The following is a 17,239-nucleotide window of genomic DNA, read 5'->3' as shown; positions in this document are numbered from 1 at the left end:
ATTCATGTCCAATAATTGTTATAGCCCCCCCCCCTATAACGATACCTCATGATTTTAGTATATTGACGTTTGAAGCTACATTTTCTAACGTATTTATCTACAATTTTGTACTTGTAGTTCGTAATTGGTTTCAGCTAGGTTGGATGAACTTTGTATATTATGTTTTCTTATAACTTCCCAATATTCGATATCTTGATATTTATAGCCACATTGTTTCACGATTTTTTAAAATAATGGCGGAGGGTATTGAGAGCTCGGCCTGGTCAAACTTAATGTATTTTACTTGTTCTGACATGCATTATGATCATTCAAAATGTCTACATTTTATGGGGAAGGTGACGAAGGAGTAGACCATTATTGTCCATTTTTGCACCCAATCTACATCTACTGAAAATATTACGATGTGACAGGTTTGGATTATATCGACTTTTTCCTTCACTTATATAATATATGGTTATATTATTTTTTTGGAACATGTTGAAATGTTTCGGGAAGGTACCTGAAGTAGTGGACCTACATATTATACCCTCCATCATACATAATATGGAGGGTATATTAAGTTCGTAATTCCGTTTGTAACTCTTCGACATAAAAAAGTATATATATTATATATATAAAGATAGGAAGCTAAAATTTTGCATATCTCAGTCTTTTGTCTGCAGGCAAGTCAAGTTCGAAGATGGGCTATATCGGTTCACGATATCGTATAGCCCCCATGCAACGATATCCCCCGATATTCGGTATTTTTATGATTTTAGCCACACTTTTCAATGGAATTGTCTGAAATTCTATACAAGGAGTTCTCTGTGAAAGAGAAATGTCTATATAGGGCTACGATATCATCAAAAATACAATGGTGCCGCCGATACTGGATATTTTGATGATTTTAGCCACATTTTCAAATGAAATTTGCTGATAATCCACAGTAGGATTCCCTTCTGAGTACTTTACCCCCTGAAAGATTATTGTCTATATAGGTCCACGATATCATATAACCCCATAAAACGGTACCTCTTCCCAGGCTTTCGTATAGCCCCCATATGTCAGTACCTCTTTACCATGTTAACTATATTTTTCACCGGATTTTTTTTTCAAGTTTCGTTTTTGTATATTGTAATGGCTTATCACAAAAGTTGCCAATGAATATCCACGTCCTCGTATAGAAACCAATATAATGGCTTTATTCGATATTTTTAACAGAATTTTTAACGGATGTTTTTTTTGAAAATTTCCAAATTCGTTCCAAATGGTGGAGGGTATTAAAAAGTTCGGCCCGGACGAACATACTGCTGTTTTACATTTTTTATTTTCACATATAATATAATACTGATAAAAAATATTGGGATGTGCAAAGATTATAGTCCTGCCTTTAATTGAGCCAATAGCTTGAGTGTCATTATTCTCATAAAATACGAACTAAATCCCCGATTTCCTTCAAACTTTGAACATTGCAATCTTTTTGCGAGGGTTAGATCTGGTATAAAAAGGTGGGATATGCGGGACCATACTTTCTAGTATCTCCCCACAAATGATATGCAATTAAGGAAGTTATAATATTTGTCTCGGGCTTGGGTGAAGTGAGGCAATTTTTGCTGACGTCAACATTTTGTTTAGTCGTAACACTCATAAAATGCGAACTGATTGCGCTATTGCAACATTTTTGCAACTAATAGATCTAATGTAGAGATAGGATGTGCAAGATCACCCTTTCTGGTATATCCGCCACAAATGGTATACAAAGGTCATTTTTAAGCTGTTTATGGTTTTAAATATTACTCGAAGTAAATAAGTCCTATTATTTTAAATCCTCAAAGTCTATGTCTTAATAGACCTTGAGTGCTTTATTTTATATTTAAAATGTCCGCTTTATATTTAGATTTAATATTGAATTTTAATATATCATAATTTCTATAAAATATTAAACAAATTATATTCAGACTTAAAAATGTTCTATTTTCAACTAATACACAGGTGTTGGCAGAACACTTCATCAAATAACAAACATATATATCCATAGCCGCATATCGTGAAATCAATTCCATCAAAAAATCGTCATTGGTAAATTAATGTAATTTAACTTTGGCATAACTGCTGGCATGTCCATGGCCATAGCCATGACCATAGCCATGACCATAGCCATGATCTTCATAAGCCCCACCATGTTGATGATAAGTTTCAGGATGATAGGCGGTACCCAACTTTGTGACAACAGCATTGAAACCATGATGGTCATCGGCATGATAGTCCACCACTCGAGTTGTGCCATCAGCTTCCTTTAAGGTGTAGCTGCCTACAAATAAAAAATTGATTATGTAAAAGAGATCAAATATTATTAATATTTGATTTCCCACCTTTCACTTGATCACCATCGCGGTGTTCCCATTGATCCTTGACATCACCAGTTTTCGAGTCCTGTACACCATATTCAAAGTCATACCTGGGATAAGAGTGATGATCATCACCATGACCATGACCATAACCAGCAGCACCGCCATGACCATAAGCAGCACCACCATGTCCATAACCAGCCCCAACATGACTATAGCTGTTGGCACCATGTCCCGACCAACCGTGACCATGATAACCATCACCATGATTGACTACTGTACTATAACTGCTTGCTCCGCCATGATGCAAGCTTCCAGCAGCTGCCAAACCAGACAGGGCCAAAAAGGAACCAAGACTCAAGAATTTCATATTGATTTGTAAAAAATGAAGTTCGACTGTAGAATGATTAGGAACTGATGCCGTTTTAGCTGCCGAATGTTGGGTATTTATACTAAAATAGTGAAATGCATATTTTGAAAATTTACTTAAACTTCATGACCAAAAAATGTGTTATTAGTTGTAGGAAATATTCAAATATTTGCTTGCGGAAAATTTGTCTTTCAAATTTTGGTATTTAAATATTTGTGGGACACATAAAAATGGAAAGACGCAAAAAGGGCTGTTATGTGGCAATGTCGACCATGTGATAACCTACACTTGTAAACCCAGCGACTACATATATTGGAAATAACAATTTAAATTTATTGAAATCGCACGTTTTGAGTATAATGTGACAAGCTTGAATTTATTTAATTTGTAGCAACAATATATTATCGACAACCCTCTAAGAAATTGTTCAAACCTATTTTTATGTCCTCCATAATTCATAGTATGGAGGGTATATTAAGTCGTTATTTAGTTTGTAACTCATCGAAATAATAATTTTAGACCCAACAAAGTATATATATATTCTTGATCAGCGTGAAATTCTAAGACGATTTAGCCCTGTCCGTCCGTCCATCCGTATGTCCGTCTGTTGCAATCACGCTAGAGTCAAAATGAATTAAAATAGGAAGCTAGAGATCAGTATTTTGTTTGCAGACAGGTCAAGTTCGAAGATTGCACGTACCCCACGATATTCGGTATTTTGTTGACATTATTCAATTGAATTTTGCCAAATCTCGTATTTAAAGTTCGTAATGGGTACTTCAATCTATGAGGGAAAATGCTCTGTGTAGGTCCACGTGTTTGTATAGCCCACATATAACTGTTTTCATTTGGATGGTAATTTTCGACGGATTTATTTTTAAAATTATTTACGGTTCGGCCCGGCCAAATTTGCTGCTTTCTTCCTTGTTCATAATATACTTACTTATATACTTAAAAAATAATAATTAAAAAAATTGTCAAAATTCCCACTGTACCAAATTTTACAAGACATAATTTTATTGCCACTAATACTTGATTCGGGCGCTATACGGAAGTCTATAGTCTGCACGAAAATGTGGACTGATTTCGAAATTTTTGTAAAGTGTTAAAAAGCTCAGTGAAATCCCAAAAAAATCAAATTGTAGCTAATTCCGCTGGAAAGTGCCGTTCAAAAATCTGGAACGATTTCGAAATATTTGTAGCAAGTTGACAAGTTCAATGACAGTTCCATATACCAGCCTTTCGACTACCTGACATCGGCCGTACCTTCATATGGGGCTACCCCAAAAGGCGGAGAGATTTGGAAATATTTTTGCCCAGAGTTAATATGGACCCTAAATAATAACCTATAGTTAATGCAGAAATGTTTTAAACAACCTATAGGTAGGCCCTATACAGTCTTAATTATAAATTTTCTATGCAAAAACATTTCCGAATCCGGGCTCTTTTAGCACAAAAAAAAACAATCTATCCAATCTATATTGGTGCGGGGCCGACCATGTGATACCCTACAACACTACAATATGTTAGAAGCCCGCTTACGTCCAAATCCATTTTGAAAGATTTCGCTTTTGAAATTATGTCACGGAGCACTGCCCTCGTGCTGTTAGTTGTTGGGGTTCATTTTACAGCCAAATATAATCCAATGGTCATACAAAATGCTAGAATTCTTCCCTGTCCTTAACTCTTTTCTCAGTCGTGTCGATTGCCTTCAATTGTGTGATCAGGACATTATTAAATAATTTGCGATCGTCTCCAAAAGCAAGGGGCCCCTTTTTTCGCCGGGATTAAAAATATGCGCGGTTTAATGGAAAATTGACTTTTATTTAACACAAATGTCATGGTCTATTTCACCCAATAAATATTACCCGATGACCATCAAAATTGGAAAACTTCTGCCCAGCCCTAAGTTCTAGCCCCATACTAACTTCCGCTACGATTAGTGTATAATTACGACCTGTAGAGCAACTGCAAAATCAGGAAATTTTTCAGTTTTTGGTCCATTTCAACCCCCTAAATATTATGCGATCATCTGCTTGGGTTCTATTCTGCCTCTATCCCCAGCTTCATTCTAAATTTCGTGAATATCGGGTCATAATTGCGACCTGTAGAGTGATTACAAATTAACATGGACAGACGGAGGACGGACATACATAGCTAGATCGACTCAGCTCGGCGATATAGGAAGATCCATATATACTTTCCTATGTGGGAAACTAATATTTCGAGGTGTTACATAGTTTTTGGCCCAATCTAACTTACAATACCCCCAACACATAGTGTTGTAGGGTATAAATAGTACAAAAAGTCTAAAAGTGGGAGCTATTGCTATCTCAGAACCGATTTCGATCAGATTTGGCATACTTATTTCCATACTAGTTCGGCTGATATTACACGTTTGGTGCACAAAATAATCAAATCGGACGAACGTATATATGGGGGCTACATCTAAATTTTGACGGATTATCTTTAATAAGGTTCAAACAAATGACTTGTGGAAAATTTCATTTGGATCGGACAATAAATACGACCTGTACTTTGTTTACAAAAATACATGGACAGGACTCATAAATCGACTGAGAATGTGATTCTATGCATATTTTCAAAGGGTCTATATTTTCTATGGGTCTATTTCGTCCGCTTTTGCCTGTTTCAAACAAATGCACAAAGACATTATACCCTGACCATCTCGTGATGTAGGGTATAAAAACGGGGAAAATATTGTGAAATTTGATCGAGGGATACGACTTTAAAATAAATATTTATTTAAAAACAATATGTATATGTATATTTAAAACTTCACAGTATTTTTGATTATTACTGATTTTCGAACATAGAGATACATTTCGATTTCGGTAGATTCTGAAATATATAGTGACCCACTCAATGAATCCCTTGTCAGAAAGAATATTTGCCAGAAAAATTCTTCTCCTTTGTGTCTTTAAAATTGATAAATGCAAGGATTAAAGGGAATCATAAAATATTAACAAAAGTCCTGGGTCGGGAGGATTTTGTCCGCCCTATTTGGGCTACCTTCTGCTCCAAGTTTCAAAACGTTATTCAGACATTTTCTTGTTTTATAATCTTTTGGACTTTTTACAAAAAAATTGAATTTGGTTGCACAGTGTAACTAAATTTAAGTCGCATTTGCCCCTCTGACCCTCTTTCTCTCTCTCTCTGGCTCCACTTGAAAAAATCGGTCTACAGCACATAAGATTGCTTTGCGGATGGAGTGAATGTTTGGTAGGATATGTGACCATATTCTGCCCTTCCACCATTTATCAAACCCACTAAAATCGGATCGGATTCCAAAATATTAGAGCTACTAGAAATTGTGGACTAGTGTTGATAATTATTTGCAATTAGAGATACAACTAGCCATGCCATTTTGTTATACCCTACAATACTATGTGTTGTTTTTAATATTGAAAGGTGAATTGCAAACAAAGGGAAAACAAAACCAAAACATGACATATTTAATTAATAGTAACAAAAAAAGAATAATAACAGAGGTCAGTTTAAGGTACTTCGGTGCATTAATATTTTGGTATAAATAGCCAAGACGAAGAAAAACATGTTATCAGTTCCAAAAATACTTAAAATAAATAATTACACCTAAATTTTGAATTTCCAAAAGCAATATGAAATTCTTGAGCGTTGGATCCTTTTTGGCCTTGTCCGGTTTGGCAGCTGCTGGAAGTTTGCATCATGGTGGAGCTAGTAGTTATAGCACCGTAATCAATCATGGTGAGGGTAATCATGGCCACGGATGGTCGGGACATGGTGGTGCCGGCCATGGCGGCCATGGTGCTGTTGTTTATAGCCATGGTGGTGCTGGATATGGTCATGGTGGTGCTGGTGGCTGGGATCATCAAGATTATCATTCGTATCCCCAATACCAATTTGAATATGGTGTGCAGGACTCTAAGACTGGCGATAACAAGAACCAATGGGAACAACGGGATGGTGATCATGTGCAAGGTAAGATATAAAATGAATTATATGATAGACATATTTCTTACTATTTTACATAATTATATTGGCTTGTAGGTAGCTACACCTTAAAGGAAGCCGATGGCACCACTCGTGTGGTGGATTATCATGCCGATGGTCATCATGGTTTCAATGCTGTGGTCAAGAAGTTGGGTCAGGCCAATCATGCTGGTGCTAATGGAGGACATGGTTATGGTCATGGCTACGGACATGGCTATGGCCATGGTTATGGTCATGCCACCAGTTATGCCAAAGTTAAATTGCATTAATATATCGATGACGAATTTCTGATGGATTTTTTTAACGATATGCGGCAAAGGATATATGTTTTGTTATTCGTAGAATTTTTCTGAGCACAAATACATTTTCGCTTAGTTGAATTAATAAAATATAGACATTTTGAAATCTCAATATTGTTTGATTGTTTATTGACAGAAATTTTGAAAGGTTAAAAGAGTGATATTGAGTTCAAAAATGAACATAACCATTTATTTATATACACCAATTGTGTGGGGAGCTGTGGGGGAGTTGTCTGAAAAAGTGATTCTGCATACCTCATCTCTTCAACAAATCTAATTGTTGAACCATAATTCATATAGTTCTTATCGGGTCAATTCTATTGGTACCTTCTCCTCACGGGGTCAACATGTTGAATAATTATAATTCTCAAAAATTGCTGAGAAATTAACCGATGGTTTTTTTTACAGTGCACCACTAAATATTTTCTCTACGACACTTATCGGCCCACTCACTTTGATATTTCCTCTCCCCCCCCAAAGAATCTAAATTTTAACTAATTTTGATTTCAAAACATTAGGAAATTAGTAGTCTTTTTTTATAATTTCGTATATCTCAAAATATATCTACAAAGCGTAAGCATGGGATATATCGGTCCACTGCTTCTAGTACCTAGCCACCCAAGGGAAAACAATTTAATTAACAACTCACAAAATACCACCTTCCAAATTCCTTAAGACTTTGCACATCCCAATATATATTCTTTCAATATTAGCTGAGTGTAAAAATGGTGTGTATCGATTCATTATTTTCGGTACCTCAATATTTTTTTAAAAAATATACACCCAATTATATATGAAGTGGATGGAGTAGTGGATATATTACAAATGTATCACATCAGAATATTTATATTTATTTAGGTTAGGTGCGAACATAAACAATATTGGCCCACTCCTTCCTTACCAGCCGCAAAAAGGATTAACATTTTGAATAATCATAATGACAGTTTGATTATTTTTAATAAGGGTAATTAGGTTAAAGATATGCATATCTTGGAAAGCAGACTAATGCCTTCAAACTTGTTTTAATTTCAGTGTTTGGGGTATTAAAGGAAGAGGTTGGATATTCTTAATTTCCAATTCCAATCAAAGTTATTGTTGCTTACTGGCTTGATTATAGGTTTTTTTCAGAATGAACTGCTTCTGCAATGAATTAAGCAAAAGCTATAATCGTGCGGGGCCGATCATGTGATACCTACCCCCCTTATAACCAAATATATTTTTGGAAATTTTCGTTTTAGAATTGATGTCATAGAGCCTTGCCCAGATGTTACCCTTAGCTTTTTGACCGGGGGCATTTGGCCTATATTTTCGCTCTCTCAATTTTACACAAAAGTCTTAGTATAATCCAATGGTCAACCAAAATGCTCGACTTCTTTCCTATCCCTAACTTTTTTCTTGTGCAAATTCCATGGGGATCGGACGATAATTGCGACCTGTAGAGCGACTGTAAAATTAGGAAAATTTTAATTTTTTGGTTTATTTGAACCCCCTATGTTTACATCTTCAAAAACAATAGGTCTACCCCCATGTAAAATTTCATGAGGATCGGACGACAATTGTTTCCTGTATATAATACTCTCAATACATATTGTTGGGGGTGCAGAAAAACTTAAGAAAATTTACAATTCAAAATTGTAAGTCAAATTGAAAAAATCGCATGCGAGATAAATATGACAAAATTAAAAAAAAAACTAGTAAGCAAAGGCTATAGTCGTGCGGGACCGACCATGTGATACCCTGCAACACTACAATATGTTCGAAGTCCCCTTATATCCAAATCAATTTTGGAAGATTTTGTTTTTGAAATAATGTCAAAGAGCCCTGCCCAGAGGTTATCCTTAGTTTTTTGACCCGGAGAATTTGGCCAATAGTTACGCACTCCGCAGTGTTGTTAAGTATTCAAAATAATTTACACGAAAGATGTGGTCTATTTAACATCTAATTATAATCCAATGGTCATCCAAAATGCTAAACTTCTTCCCTGTCCTTAACTCTCTTCTGATGCGAAATTCAGTGTCGATTAATTTTCAATTGTGGCCTATAGAGCGATAACAAAATTAGAAAAAAATAAATTATTTTAGTCCATTTGCAACTCTAAATGTACATCTTAAGAACAATAGGCTTTAATTCTGACCTTAACTCTACTCCCATGCAAAATTTCGTGAGGATCGGACAATAATTGCGACATACAAATATCCTCAAAACGTAGTGTTGAGGAGTGTACAAATTTAGAAAATTTACAATTCAAACTTGTAAGTCAAATTGAAAAAATCGCCAGCGAGAAAAATATGACAAACTTTAAAGAAAAAAAAAAAAAAATAACAAAAAATATTAATTTTTATTGACCATAAGTTGACTTATAAGTTGAATAACTAGTATCTATCTCTTTAATACATATATTGTACCTATTTTGCTATATAGCCGATATCTTTTCTATCAGCATCAGTGTAATGGTCAGAAGTGATCTCTTAATGTATTTGGAATTTGACCGGGTTAAAGAATATTCACGGTTTAGTGGACACTTTCGTATTTTTGATATAAAAGTAATAACTTATTTTACCCGCTAAGTATTGTCCTATGAGAACTTAAATTGGTTGGCTTCTGCCCAGCCCTAAACTATAACCCCATGCAAACTTCCGCGTTGATTGGTTTATAATTGTGGTCTGTAGAGCTACAGCAAAATCAGGAAAATGTTTCTCTTTTTAGCCCATTTCAACCATTAAATATTCTGCGATCATCTCCAAAAACACTAGGCTTCTATTGACTGACCCTAACTCCACCTCCATTTTCAATTTCGTGAGAATCAGGTCATAATTGCGACCTGTTAATTAACCTGTATTATAAATTAACATGGACAGACGGATGGATGGACATACATAACAAGATCAACTCAGTTCGGCGAGATAGGAAGATCCATATATAGTAGTTTTCTATGTCGCGGACCAATATTTCGATGTGTTATATAATTTTTGGTCCAATCAAATTTATAATACCCCCAATGCATTGTGTTGTAGGGTATAAATATCACAAAAGCCGTCTTCTCGTAGAGTATGAAACCAGAAATTATTTTATTTTACATTTCAAATTGTATTTTTGATGTAGATATACGTTCCTTGAATATTAAAACCGTAAATAATATTGAAATTTTTTTGTATTTTTATAATTATTTATTTATTTTTATTTAGATTTTGCTGAAAAAGTTATGGTGGGATCATAACATTTTAACTGAACCGATTTCGGTCTACAATCCATTGTCATTTAATTAATGCAAATTGACTTTGGCATAACTGGTGGCATGACCATAACCATGACCATAGCCATGACCATAACCATGACCTCCATAGGCACCTTTCCAGCCACCATGGCTGTGATAGCTTTCAGCATGATTTGCCTGACCCAACTTCTTGACCACAGCATTGAAACCATGGTGATCATCAGCATGATAATCCACCACACGAGTGGTGCCATCGGCTTCCTTTAAGGTGTAACTACCTATTAAATTATAAATTTTAAATATGAAAAACTATGTCTCCCATATAATATATTTTATTTCTTACCCTTTACGTTATCACCATCCCGCTGTTCCCATTGGTTCTTGTTATCGCCAGTCTTAGAGTCCTGCACACCATATTCAAATTGGTATTGGGGATATGAATGATAATCTTGGTGATCCCAGCCACCATGGCCATAACTAGCAGCATCGCCATGACCATATCCAGCACCACCATGACCATATCCAGCACCACCATGACCATATCCAGCACCACCATGACCATAATCAGCACTACTATGGCTATACGAAACTCCGCCATGGCCGTCATAACCGGCACCACCATGTCCCGACCAACCCTGACCATGATAACCATCACCATGATTGACTACCGTGCTATAACTGCTTGATCCGCCATGATGCAAGCTACCAGCAGCTGCTAAACCGGACAATGCCAAAAAGGATCCAACACTCAGGAATTTCATATTGATTTTGGAAATTCAAAATTTAGGTGTAACTATTTATTTTATGTTAATTTGGAACTGATAACATGTTTTGCTTTGTCTTGACTATTTATACTAAAATATTAATGCAACGACTGACCTCTGTTATTATTCTTTTTTCGTTACAACTAATTAAATATGTCATGTTTTGCTTTGTTTTCCCTTTGTTAGCAATTCACCTTTCAATGTTAAAACCAACACCTTGCATTTTAGGGTATAACAAAATGAGAATACAGTCTATGACATGGTTAGTAATATCTCTGCTTGCAAATAATTTTGGATATTAGTCCACAACTTCTAGTAGCTAACATGTATTGACATTTTCCGATTTTAATGGGTTCGATAACGAATGGGAGGGAGAATATGGTCATATGTCCCAGCAAACATTCATTTCAGCCGCAAAAGCAATCTTATGCGCTCAAGACTAATTTTTTAACCGGAAGCAAGAGAGAGAGAGAGAGGGTGAGAGAGAGAGAGAGAGAGAGAGGGGGGGGGAATGGAGGGAGGAAGCGACTCTGAGTGATTTTAATTTAATTACATTGTGCAACAAAATTCAATTTTTTTCCAAAATGTCGAAAAAAAGATTGAAACAAGAAAATGTCTGAATAACGTTTAGGAGCAGAAGGTAACCCAGATAGGGGAACAAAATCCTCCCGTCCGAAGACTTTTGTTAATATCCTTTTTACGCTTGCCTTTAATCCTTGCATATTAGACAGATGTTTTGTATGTATTTCTGCCCAATATTTTGAAGCACAAGAGATTGGAGGGGTTAGTCACTATGGTTGAAGGTTTAATTTGCTGTAATTTCAGATGTAGGCAGTCATTGATAATTTCAACTCTTTACAAAAAAAAAAAAAAAAAAAAAAAAACTAGTAAAGAAAGTTCTAAAGTCGGGCGGGGCCGATTTTATGATACCCTACACCACTTTGCTAATTTTGTTGAGCTCCACATAACAATTAAAAGTTTTTATGGGAGAATTCAACCATACATCCTATGATTATAATTATACTTTAAAATTCAAAGGACTAAATATGTCGAAGGATTTGTATCTTTTAAATTCGGACTTGTATTGAAATCAGATATATATCAGAAAAATATATATATGGAAGCTATATCCAAATCTGAACCGATCTCGATAAAATTTGGCAAAGATATTTCTGAGCTGTATTTGATATATTTCCCTGAATATCGTTGTTACGGAGTGCATATTACGGTTGTGGGTAACAAATACAACAAATCGAATGAACAATATATATGGGACCTATAGCTATATCTGAACCGATCTTCACCAAATTTGGCATACTACCTTCTAGACTCAATTCGGTCATAAGTGCCATTTGGGCAAATATTAGACGTTTGGTGCACAATAAAAGGTAAATCGGACGAAGTTATATATGGGAGCTATATCCAAATCTGAACCGATCTCGATAAAATTTAGCAAAGGTATTTCTGAGCTGCATTTGATAAATTTCCCTAAATATTGCTGTTATAGAGTGCATATTACGGCTTCGGAGGACAAAAAATAACAAATCGGATGAACAATATATATAGGAGCTATAGCTATATCTGAACCGATTTCGATCAAATTTGGCATACTGATTTGGTTGTATGTGCAAAATTCCATACTATTCGGGCTGATATTAAAAATTAAATCGGACGAAGATATATATGGGAGCTATATCTAAATTTTTATCAATTATCTCCAATTTCAATAGGGTTCGTCCTTGGGCCAAACAAATGTTGTTTGGAAAATTTCATCTCAATCGGATAATAAATGCGACCTGCAATTTGTTCACAAGAATACATGGACAGACGGACGGACTGACATGCATAAATCAACTCACAAAGTGATTCTATGCAGATCATCAAAAGGAACTGTGGGTCTATCTCGTTTCTTTTTTCTTATTTCCTGTTACAAACAAATGCACAAAGACATAATACCCTGACCACCTTGTGGTTTAGGGTATAAAAATTTGAAAGGCAAATAATTGGAACAAAGTTATAACATGAATATTTCCAACATATTGCATGGTCATAAAGGTTAACCGAAATTTCGAAATATGCATTGAACTATTTTAGTATAAAAACCCAACATACGACAAGTAAACGGCATCAGTTCCTAATCATTTCACAGTCAAGCTTCAATTTTTGCAAATCAATATGAAATTCTTGGGTCTTGGGACATGGTGCCAACAACTATGGTCGTGTTGGAGCTGGTCATGGACATGGTGGTGATGTTGTTTATAGCCACACGATTATCACTCTTATCCCAGATACGACTTTGAATATGGTGTGCAGGACTCGAAAACCGGTGATGTCAAGGATCAATGGGAACACAGAGATGGTGATCAAGTGAAAGGTGGGAAATGAAATATTTATAATATTTTGTCTTCATTACTTGACCCTGTTTCTTATTTATAGGTAGCTACACCTTAAAGGAAGCTGATGGCACTACCCGTGTGGTGGACTATCATGCCGATGACCATCATGGTTTCAATGCTGTTGTCACGAAATTGGGCACTGCCTCTCATCCAGAAACATATCATCACCAGCATGGAGATTGGGAAGGTGGTAATGGAGGACATGGTTATGGTCATGGCCATGGCTATGGTTATGGACATGCCAGCAGTTATGCCAAAGTCAAATTACATTAGGTCACCAATGACGATTTTCTGACGGATTTTTTACGATATGAGGCTTAAGATATATTAATCCTTTTATTTAATATTCTTGCCCACAAAAACATATTTGCTGAAAATATTTGAATAAATACGATAAGAGCATAGTTTGATTGTTAGTTGACAGAAATTATGAAAAAAAAATATTAATTATAAAAAATAATGATTTTTACCAAAAAAATTTGTCAATTTTAAAGATCTCACTTTTATCAAACCAAAGAATGAATAATGATAGCGCAGAGTAAGTAATTCAGTTTACGAAACCTCGCTGAAAAGGACTATCCAATTTTGTGTAAACTTTACAAATCCCAATATCTCTTTCAGGTTTTTGTTTTTGGGGAGGGGGGGTGGTGGTGTTTGTCAAAACTGGACAATATCGGGCCACTCTATCATGTACCTCCCTCACAAAGAGTCAAAATTTAGAATAATTGTAAGTATCCGATTTTCTTCATTTTTTACACATATTAATATTTTTACTAGCTAAGGTGTGAAGAAGGTAGATATCGTTCCACTCCTTCTGGTACTTCCCTCACATTGGGATAACAATTTTGAATAAACATGAAGCTCATAAAACGCGAAATGAGAATTTGATTATCTTCAAACTTGGCACTTTGCACCCATTTCTAGCAAGGCAAGACCAGATGTAAAAATGGAATATGTCGGACCACTCCTTCTGGTACCTCCCCCACACTGGGTCAAAATTTTAAATAATTATAACTCTTCCAATTTCACACATTTCAACATTTTTGATAACAGAAGATCACTTAACTTGCGAAACAAGTCAGTATTTCTTTTCAAACTATATCTTAATAGTTCTCTCAACCAGAAATCTGACGCCCCCCTCTATCTGGTACTTCCCCTACCAAAGATTTAAAATTGGATTAACAAATTATACGCATAAAATTGACAGTATATGCATATCCCAATATTTTTACCAGCATTAGATAAAGTGAAGGAAGTTGTCGATATGGTCCAAATCTGGCAGACTAGAAACCTCTACCATTACGGGTCAATAGATTAAATAATTACAAAAAATATTTAAACTACAAGTGCCCGGTACTCCGTCAGCGAAAAGACCTCCTTCAAAATTTAGAGGCATTCCAACAGTTTGTGTTAGGCATATTTATAACCTCCACCATACATAATATGGAGGGTATATTAAGTTTGTCATTCCGATTGTAACTCATCGAAATAATAATTTTAGACCCAACAAAGTGTATATATTCTTCACCAGCGCAAAATCCTAAGACAATTTAGCCCTGTCCGTCCGTCTGTTGTAATTACGCTAGAGTCAAAACGTCTGCAGGCAGGTCAAGTTCGAATATGCGCTATATCGTTCACTATATCGTATAGCCCCCATATAACGATATTCGGTATTTTGATGATTTTAACCATATTTTTTTCATTGGAATTTTCTTAAATTCTACACAAGGAGGTTTTTGTGAGTTCTTTACCCCATGAAAAATAATTGCCCATATAAGTATACCACATCATATAGCCCCCATATAACGGTACTCCCGATATTCGGTATTTTGATGATTTTAGCCACATTTTTCAATGGAATTGTCTCAAATTCTACACAAGGAGTTCCTTCTAAGTACTTTTTGCACTAAAAGATAGTTGTCAATGTAGGTTCACGATATCGAATTGCACCCATACCATTGTACGTAACGATATTCGCTATTTTATTGATTTTAGCGACTTTTTACCGAAATTGTTTTAAGTTTTGTATTTAAAGTTCGTAATAGGTACTACAGCCTATGACAAAAAGTTGCGTACGAAGGTTCACGTCTTCGTATAGCCCCCACATAACGATACCTACCGATATTTGGTATTTTGATTATTTTAGGAACAATATTCACAGAGTGGTATTTTTCGAAAAATTATTTTTTGAAAATGTCTCAAGTTCCTTCCAAACGGGGTTTTTATACCCTACAACGCTATGTGTTGGGGGTATTATAAATTAGATTGGGCTAAAAATTGTGTAACACCTCGAAATATTGGTTTCCCACATAGGAAAGTATATATGGATCTTCCTATCTCGCCGAGCTGAGTCGATCTTGCTATGTATGTCCGTCTGTTTGTCTGTCCGTCTGTCCATGTTAATTTGTAATCACTCTACAGGTCGCAATTACGGCCCGATCTTCACGAAATTTAGAACGGAGGTGAAGTTTGGACCAGAATAGAACCCTATTGCTTTTGGAGATGATCGCACAATGTTTAGTCCATAATGCTGAAAAATTTCTTGATTTTGCAGTTGCTCTACTGGTCGCAAATATAGACCAATCGACGAAGAAGTTAGCATGGGTCTAGAGCTTAGGGCTGGGCAGAAGCCTTCCAATTTTGATATTCATCGGGTAATATTTAGTGTGTTAAATAGGCCACAACATTTGTGTTAAATAAAAGTCAAATTTTCCATTAAACCGCGAATATTTTTAATCCCGGCGAAATCACAAATAGACAAATAGGTCAATTCTGACCGTTACGTCGATGCCGATAGTAAAAATATCGGGTATATATAGCGAAATATATACAATGTATATATTTCGGTATATGGCTGAACCGATTTTGACAAATTTTGTCAATTCAGATTGCCCTCTTGGCATAAAAGGATAAAATCTAAAAAAATCGCGTGAAAATCCGTCAATAATGATGTTAATGTAGATTTTGTAGTATTTTATGACATTTTTTATTTATTTATATTTTTTATCGATTTTTTCAATTTGACTTATAATATTGAAGTGTATATTTTGTAATATTTTTTCACCTTACAACACAGGTTGGGTTTATTATATACAGGTTGCAATTGTCGTCCGATCCTCACGAAAATTTCTCAAGGGTATGGTTAGGTCAGAAGGGCTGGGTCTATTGTCCGCAATATATTTAGGGGTTGAAATGGACCAGCAACTAAAAATGTTCCTAATTTTGCAGCCGTAATAAAGGTCACAAATAAAAACCAAAGGACACAACATTACTCACAGGCGATATCCGAAAGACCCAAGAGGCGAACTTTCGGCTTTTTAATGCTGATTTCGGTGACTAATATAGCCTAATATCGTAGACAAGCAAATCTAATAGATGAGTCTAAATTTGGAAATATAGAGGTGCCTCTTGCTTTTGGAGATGATCGCAAAAAATATTGGGGTTCAAATGAACCATAAACAGAAAAAAATTCTTAATCACACAATTGAAGCCAATCGATACGCCTGAGAAGAGATTTAAGGATAGGGAAGAATTCTAGCATTTTGGATGACCATTGGATTATATTTAGCTGTAAAATGGACCACAACAACTAACAGCGCGACGGAGTGCGTAAATATTGGGCAAATGTCCTTGGTCAAAGTACTAAGGGTAATATCTGGGCAGTGCTCTATGACATAATTTCAAAAGTGAAATCTTCCAAAATTGATTTGGACATAAAGGGACTTCTACCATATTGTAGTGTTGTAGGGTATCACATGGTCGGCTCCGCACGACTATAGCCTTTGCTTACTTGTTTCTTTTTTTGAAGATGTCTAAAGTTCCTTCCAAGTGGTGGAGGGTATTTAAAGTTCGGCCCTGCCGAAATTAGCTTCTTTT

General features: G+C 35.5%; 3 protein-coding genes and 1 pseudogene across 3 annotated transcripts; 2 read left to right on the top strand and 2 right to left on the bottom strand.

The window, feature by feature from the left end:
• Nucleotides 1-2,034: 2,034 nt before the first annotated feature.
• On the bottom strand, nt 2,035-2,516 carry LOC101892857 (cuticle protein 19-like; annotated as a pseudogene).
• A 3,790-nt stretch (nt 2,517-6,306) lies between these two features.
• LOC101893026 (uncharacterized) lies at nt 6,307-7,033 on the top strand. Its single transcript, XM_020037245.2, has one exon. The coding sequence runs from the start codon at nt 6,339-6,341 to the stop codon at nt 6,687-6,689; it is 351 nt and encodes a 116-aa protein (XP_019892804.1). The 5' UTR covers nt 6,307-6,338; the 3' UTR covers nt 6,690-7,033.
• A 3,203-nt stretch (nt 7,034-10,236) lies between these two features.
• LOC101893210 (adult-specific cuticular protein ACP-20-like) lies at nt 10,237-10,994 on the bottom strand. Its single transcript, XM_005184923.3, has 2 exons — nt 10,547-10,994; nt 10,237-10,481 (listed from the first exon to the last, which is right to left on the bottom strand). The coding sequence occupies exons 1-2, from the start codon at nt 10,962-10,964 to the stop codon at nt 10,252-10,254; spliced, it is 648 nt and encodes a 215-aa protein (XP_005184980.1). The 5' UTR covers nt 10,965-10,994; the 3' UTR covers nt 10,237-10,251.
• Nucleotides 10,995-13,165: 2,171 nt separating this feature from the next.
• Nucleotides 13,166-13,636, top strand: LOC101893372 (cuticle protein 19-like). The gene is made up of 3 exons (XM_005184924.1): nt 13,166-13,183; nt 13,230-13,341; nt 13,404-13,636. The coding sequence occupies exons 1-3, from the start codon at nt 13,166-13,168 to the stop codon at nt 13,634-13,636; spliced, it is 363 nt and encodes a 120-aa protein (XP_005184981.1).
• Nucleotides 13,637-17,239: the final 3,603 nt, after the last annotated feature.

The sequence above is a fragment of the Musca domestica genome, unplaced genomic scaffold, assembly GCF_030504385.1.
Source record: "Musca domestica strain aabys unplaced genomic scaffold, Musca_domestica.polishedcontigs.V.1.1 6, whole genome shotgun sequence".
NCBI classification, from domain to species: Eukaryota; Metazoa; Arthropoda; class Insecta; order Diptera; family Muscidae; genus Musca; species Musca domestica.
The sequence above is the reverse complement of the archived record's forward strand: the minus strand, read 5'-3'. Positions and strand labels throughout refer to the sequence as shown.

Bases quoted from the DNA above. Each gene is read 5' to 3' on its own strand.
- LOC101893026 (XM_020037245.2), top strand. From the start codon at position 6,339: ATGAAATTCTTGAGCGTTGGATCCTTTTTGGCCTTGTCCGGTTTGGCA.
- LOC101893210 (XM_005184923.3), bottom strand. From the start codon at position 10,964: ATGAAATTCCTGAGTGTTGGATCCTTTTTGGCATTGTCCGGTTTAGCA. The intron at 10,482-10,546 runs GTAAGAAATAAA...ATAATTTAATAG, and splicing joins GGATGGTGATAACGTAAAGG to GTAGTTACACCTTAAAGGAA.
- LOC101893372 (XM_005184924.1), top strand. The intron at 13,342-13,403 runs GTGGGAAATGAA...TCTTATTTATAG, and splicing joins AGATGGTGATCAAGTGAAAG to GTAGCTACACCTTAAAGGAA.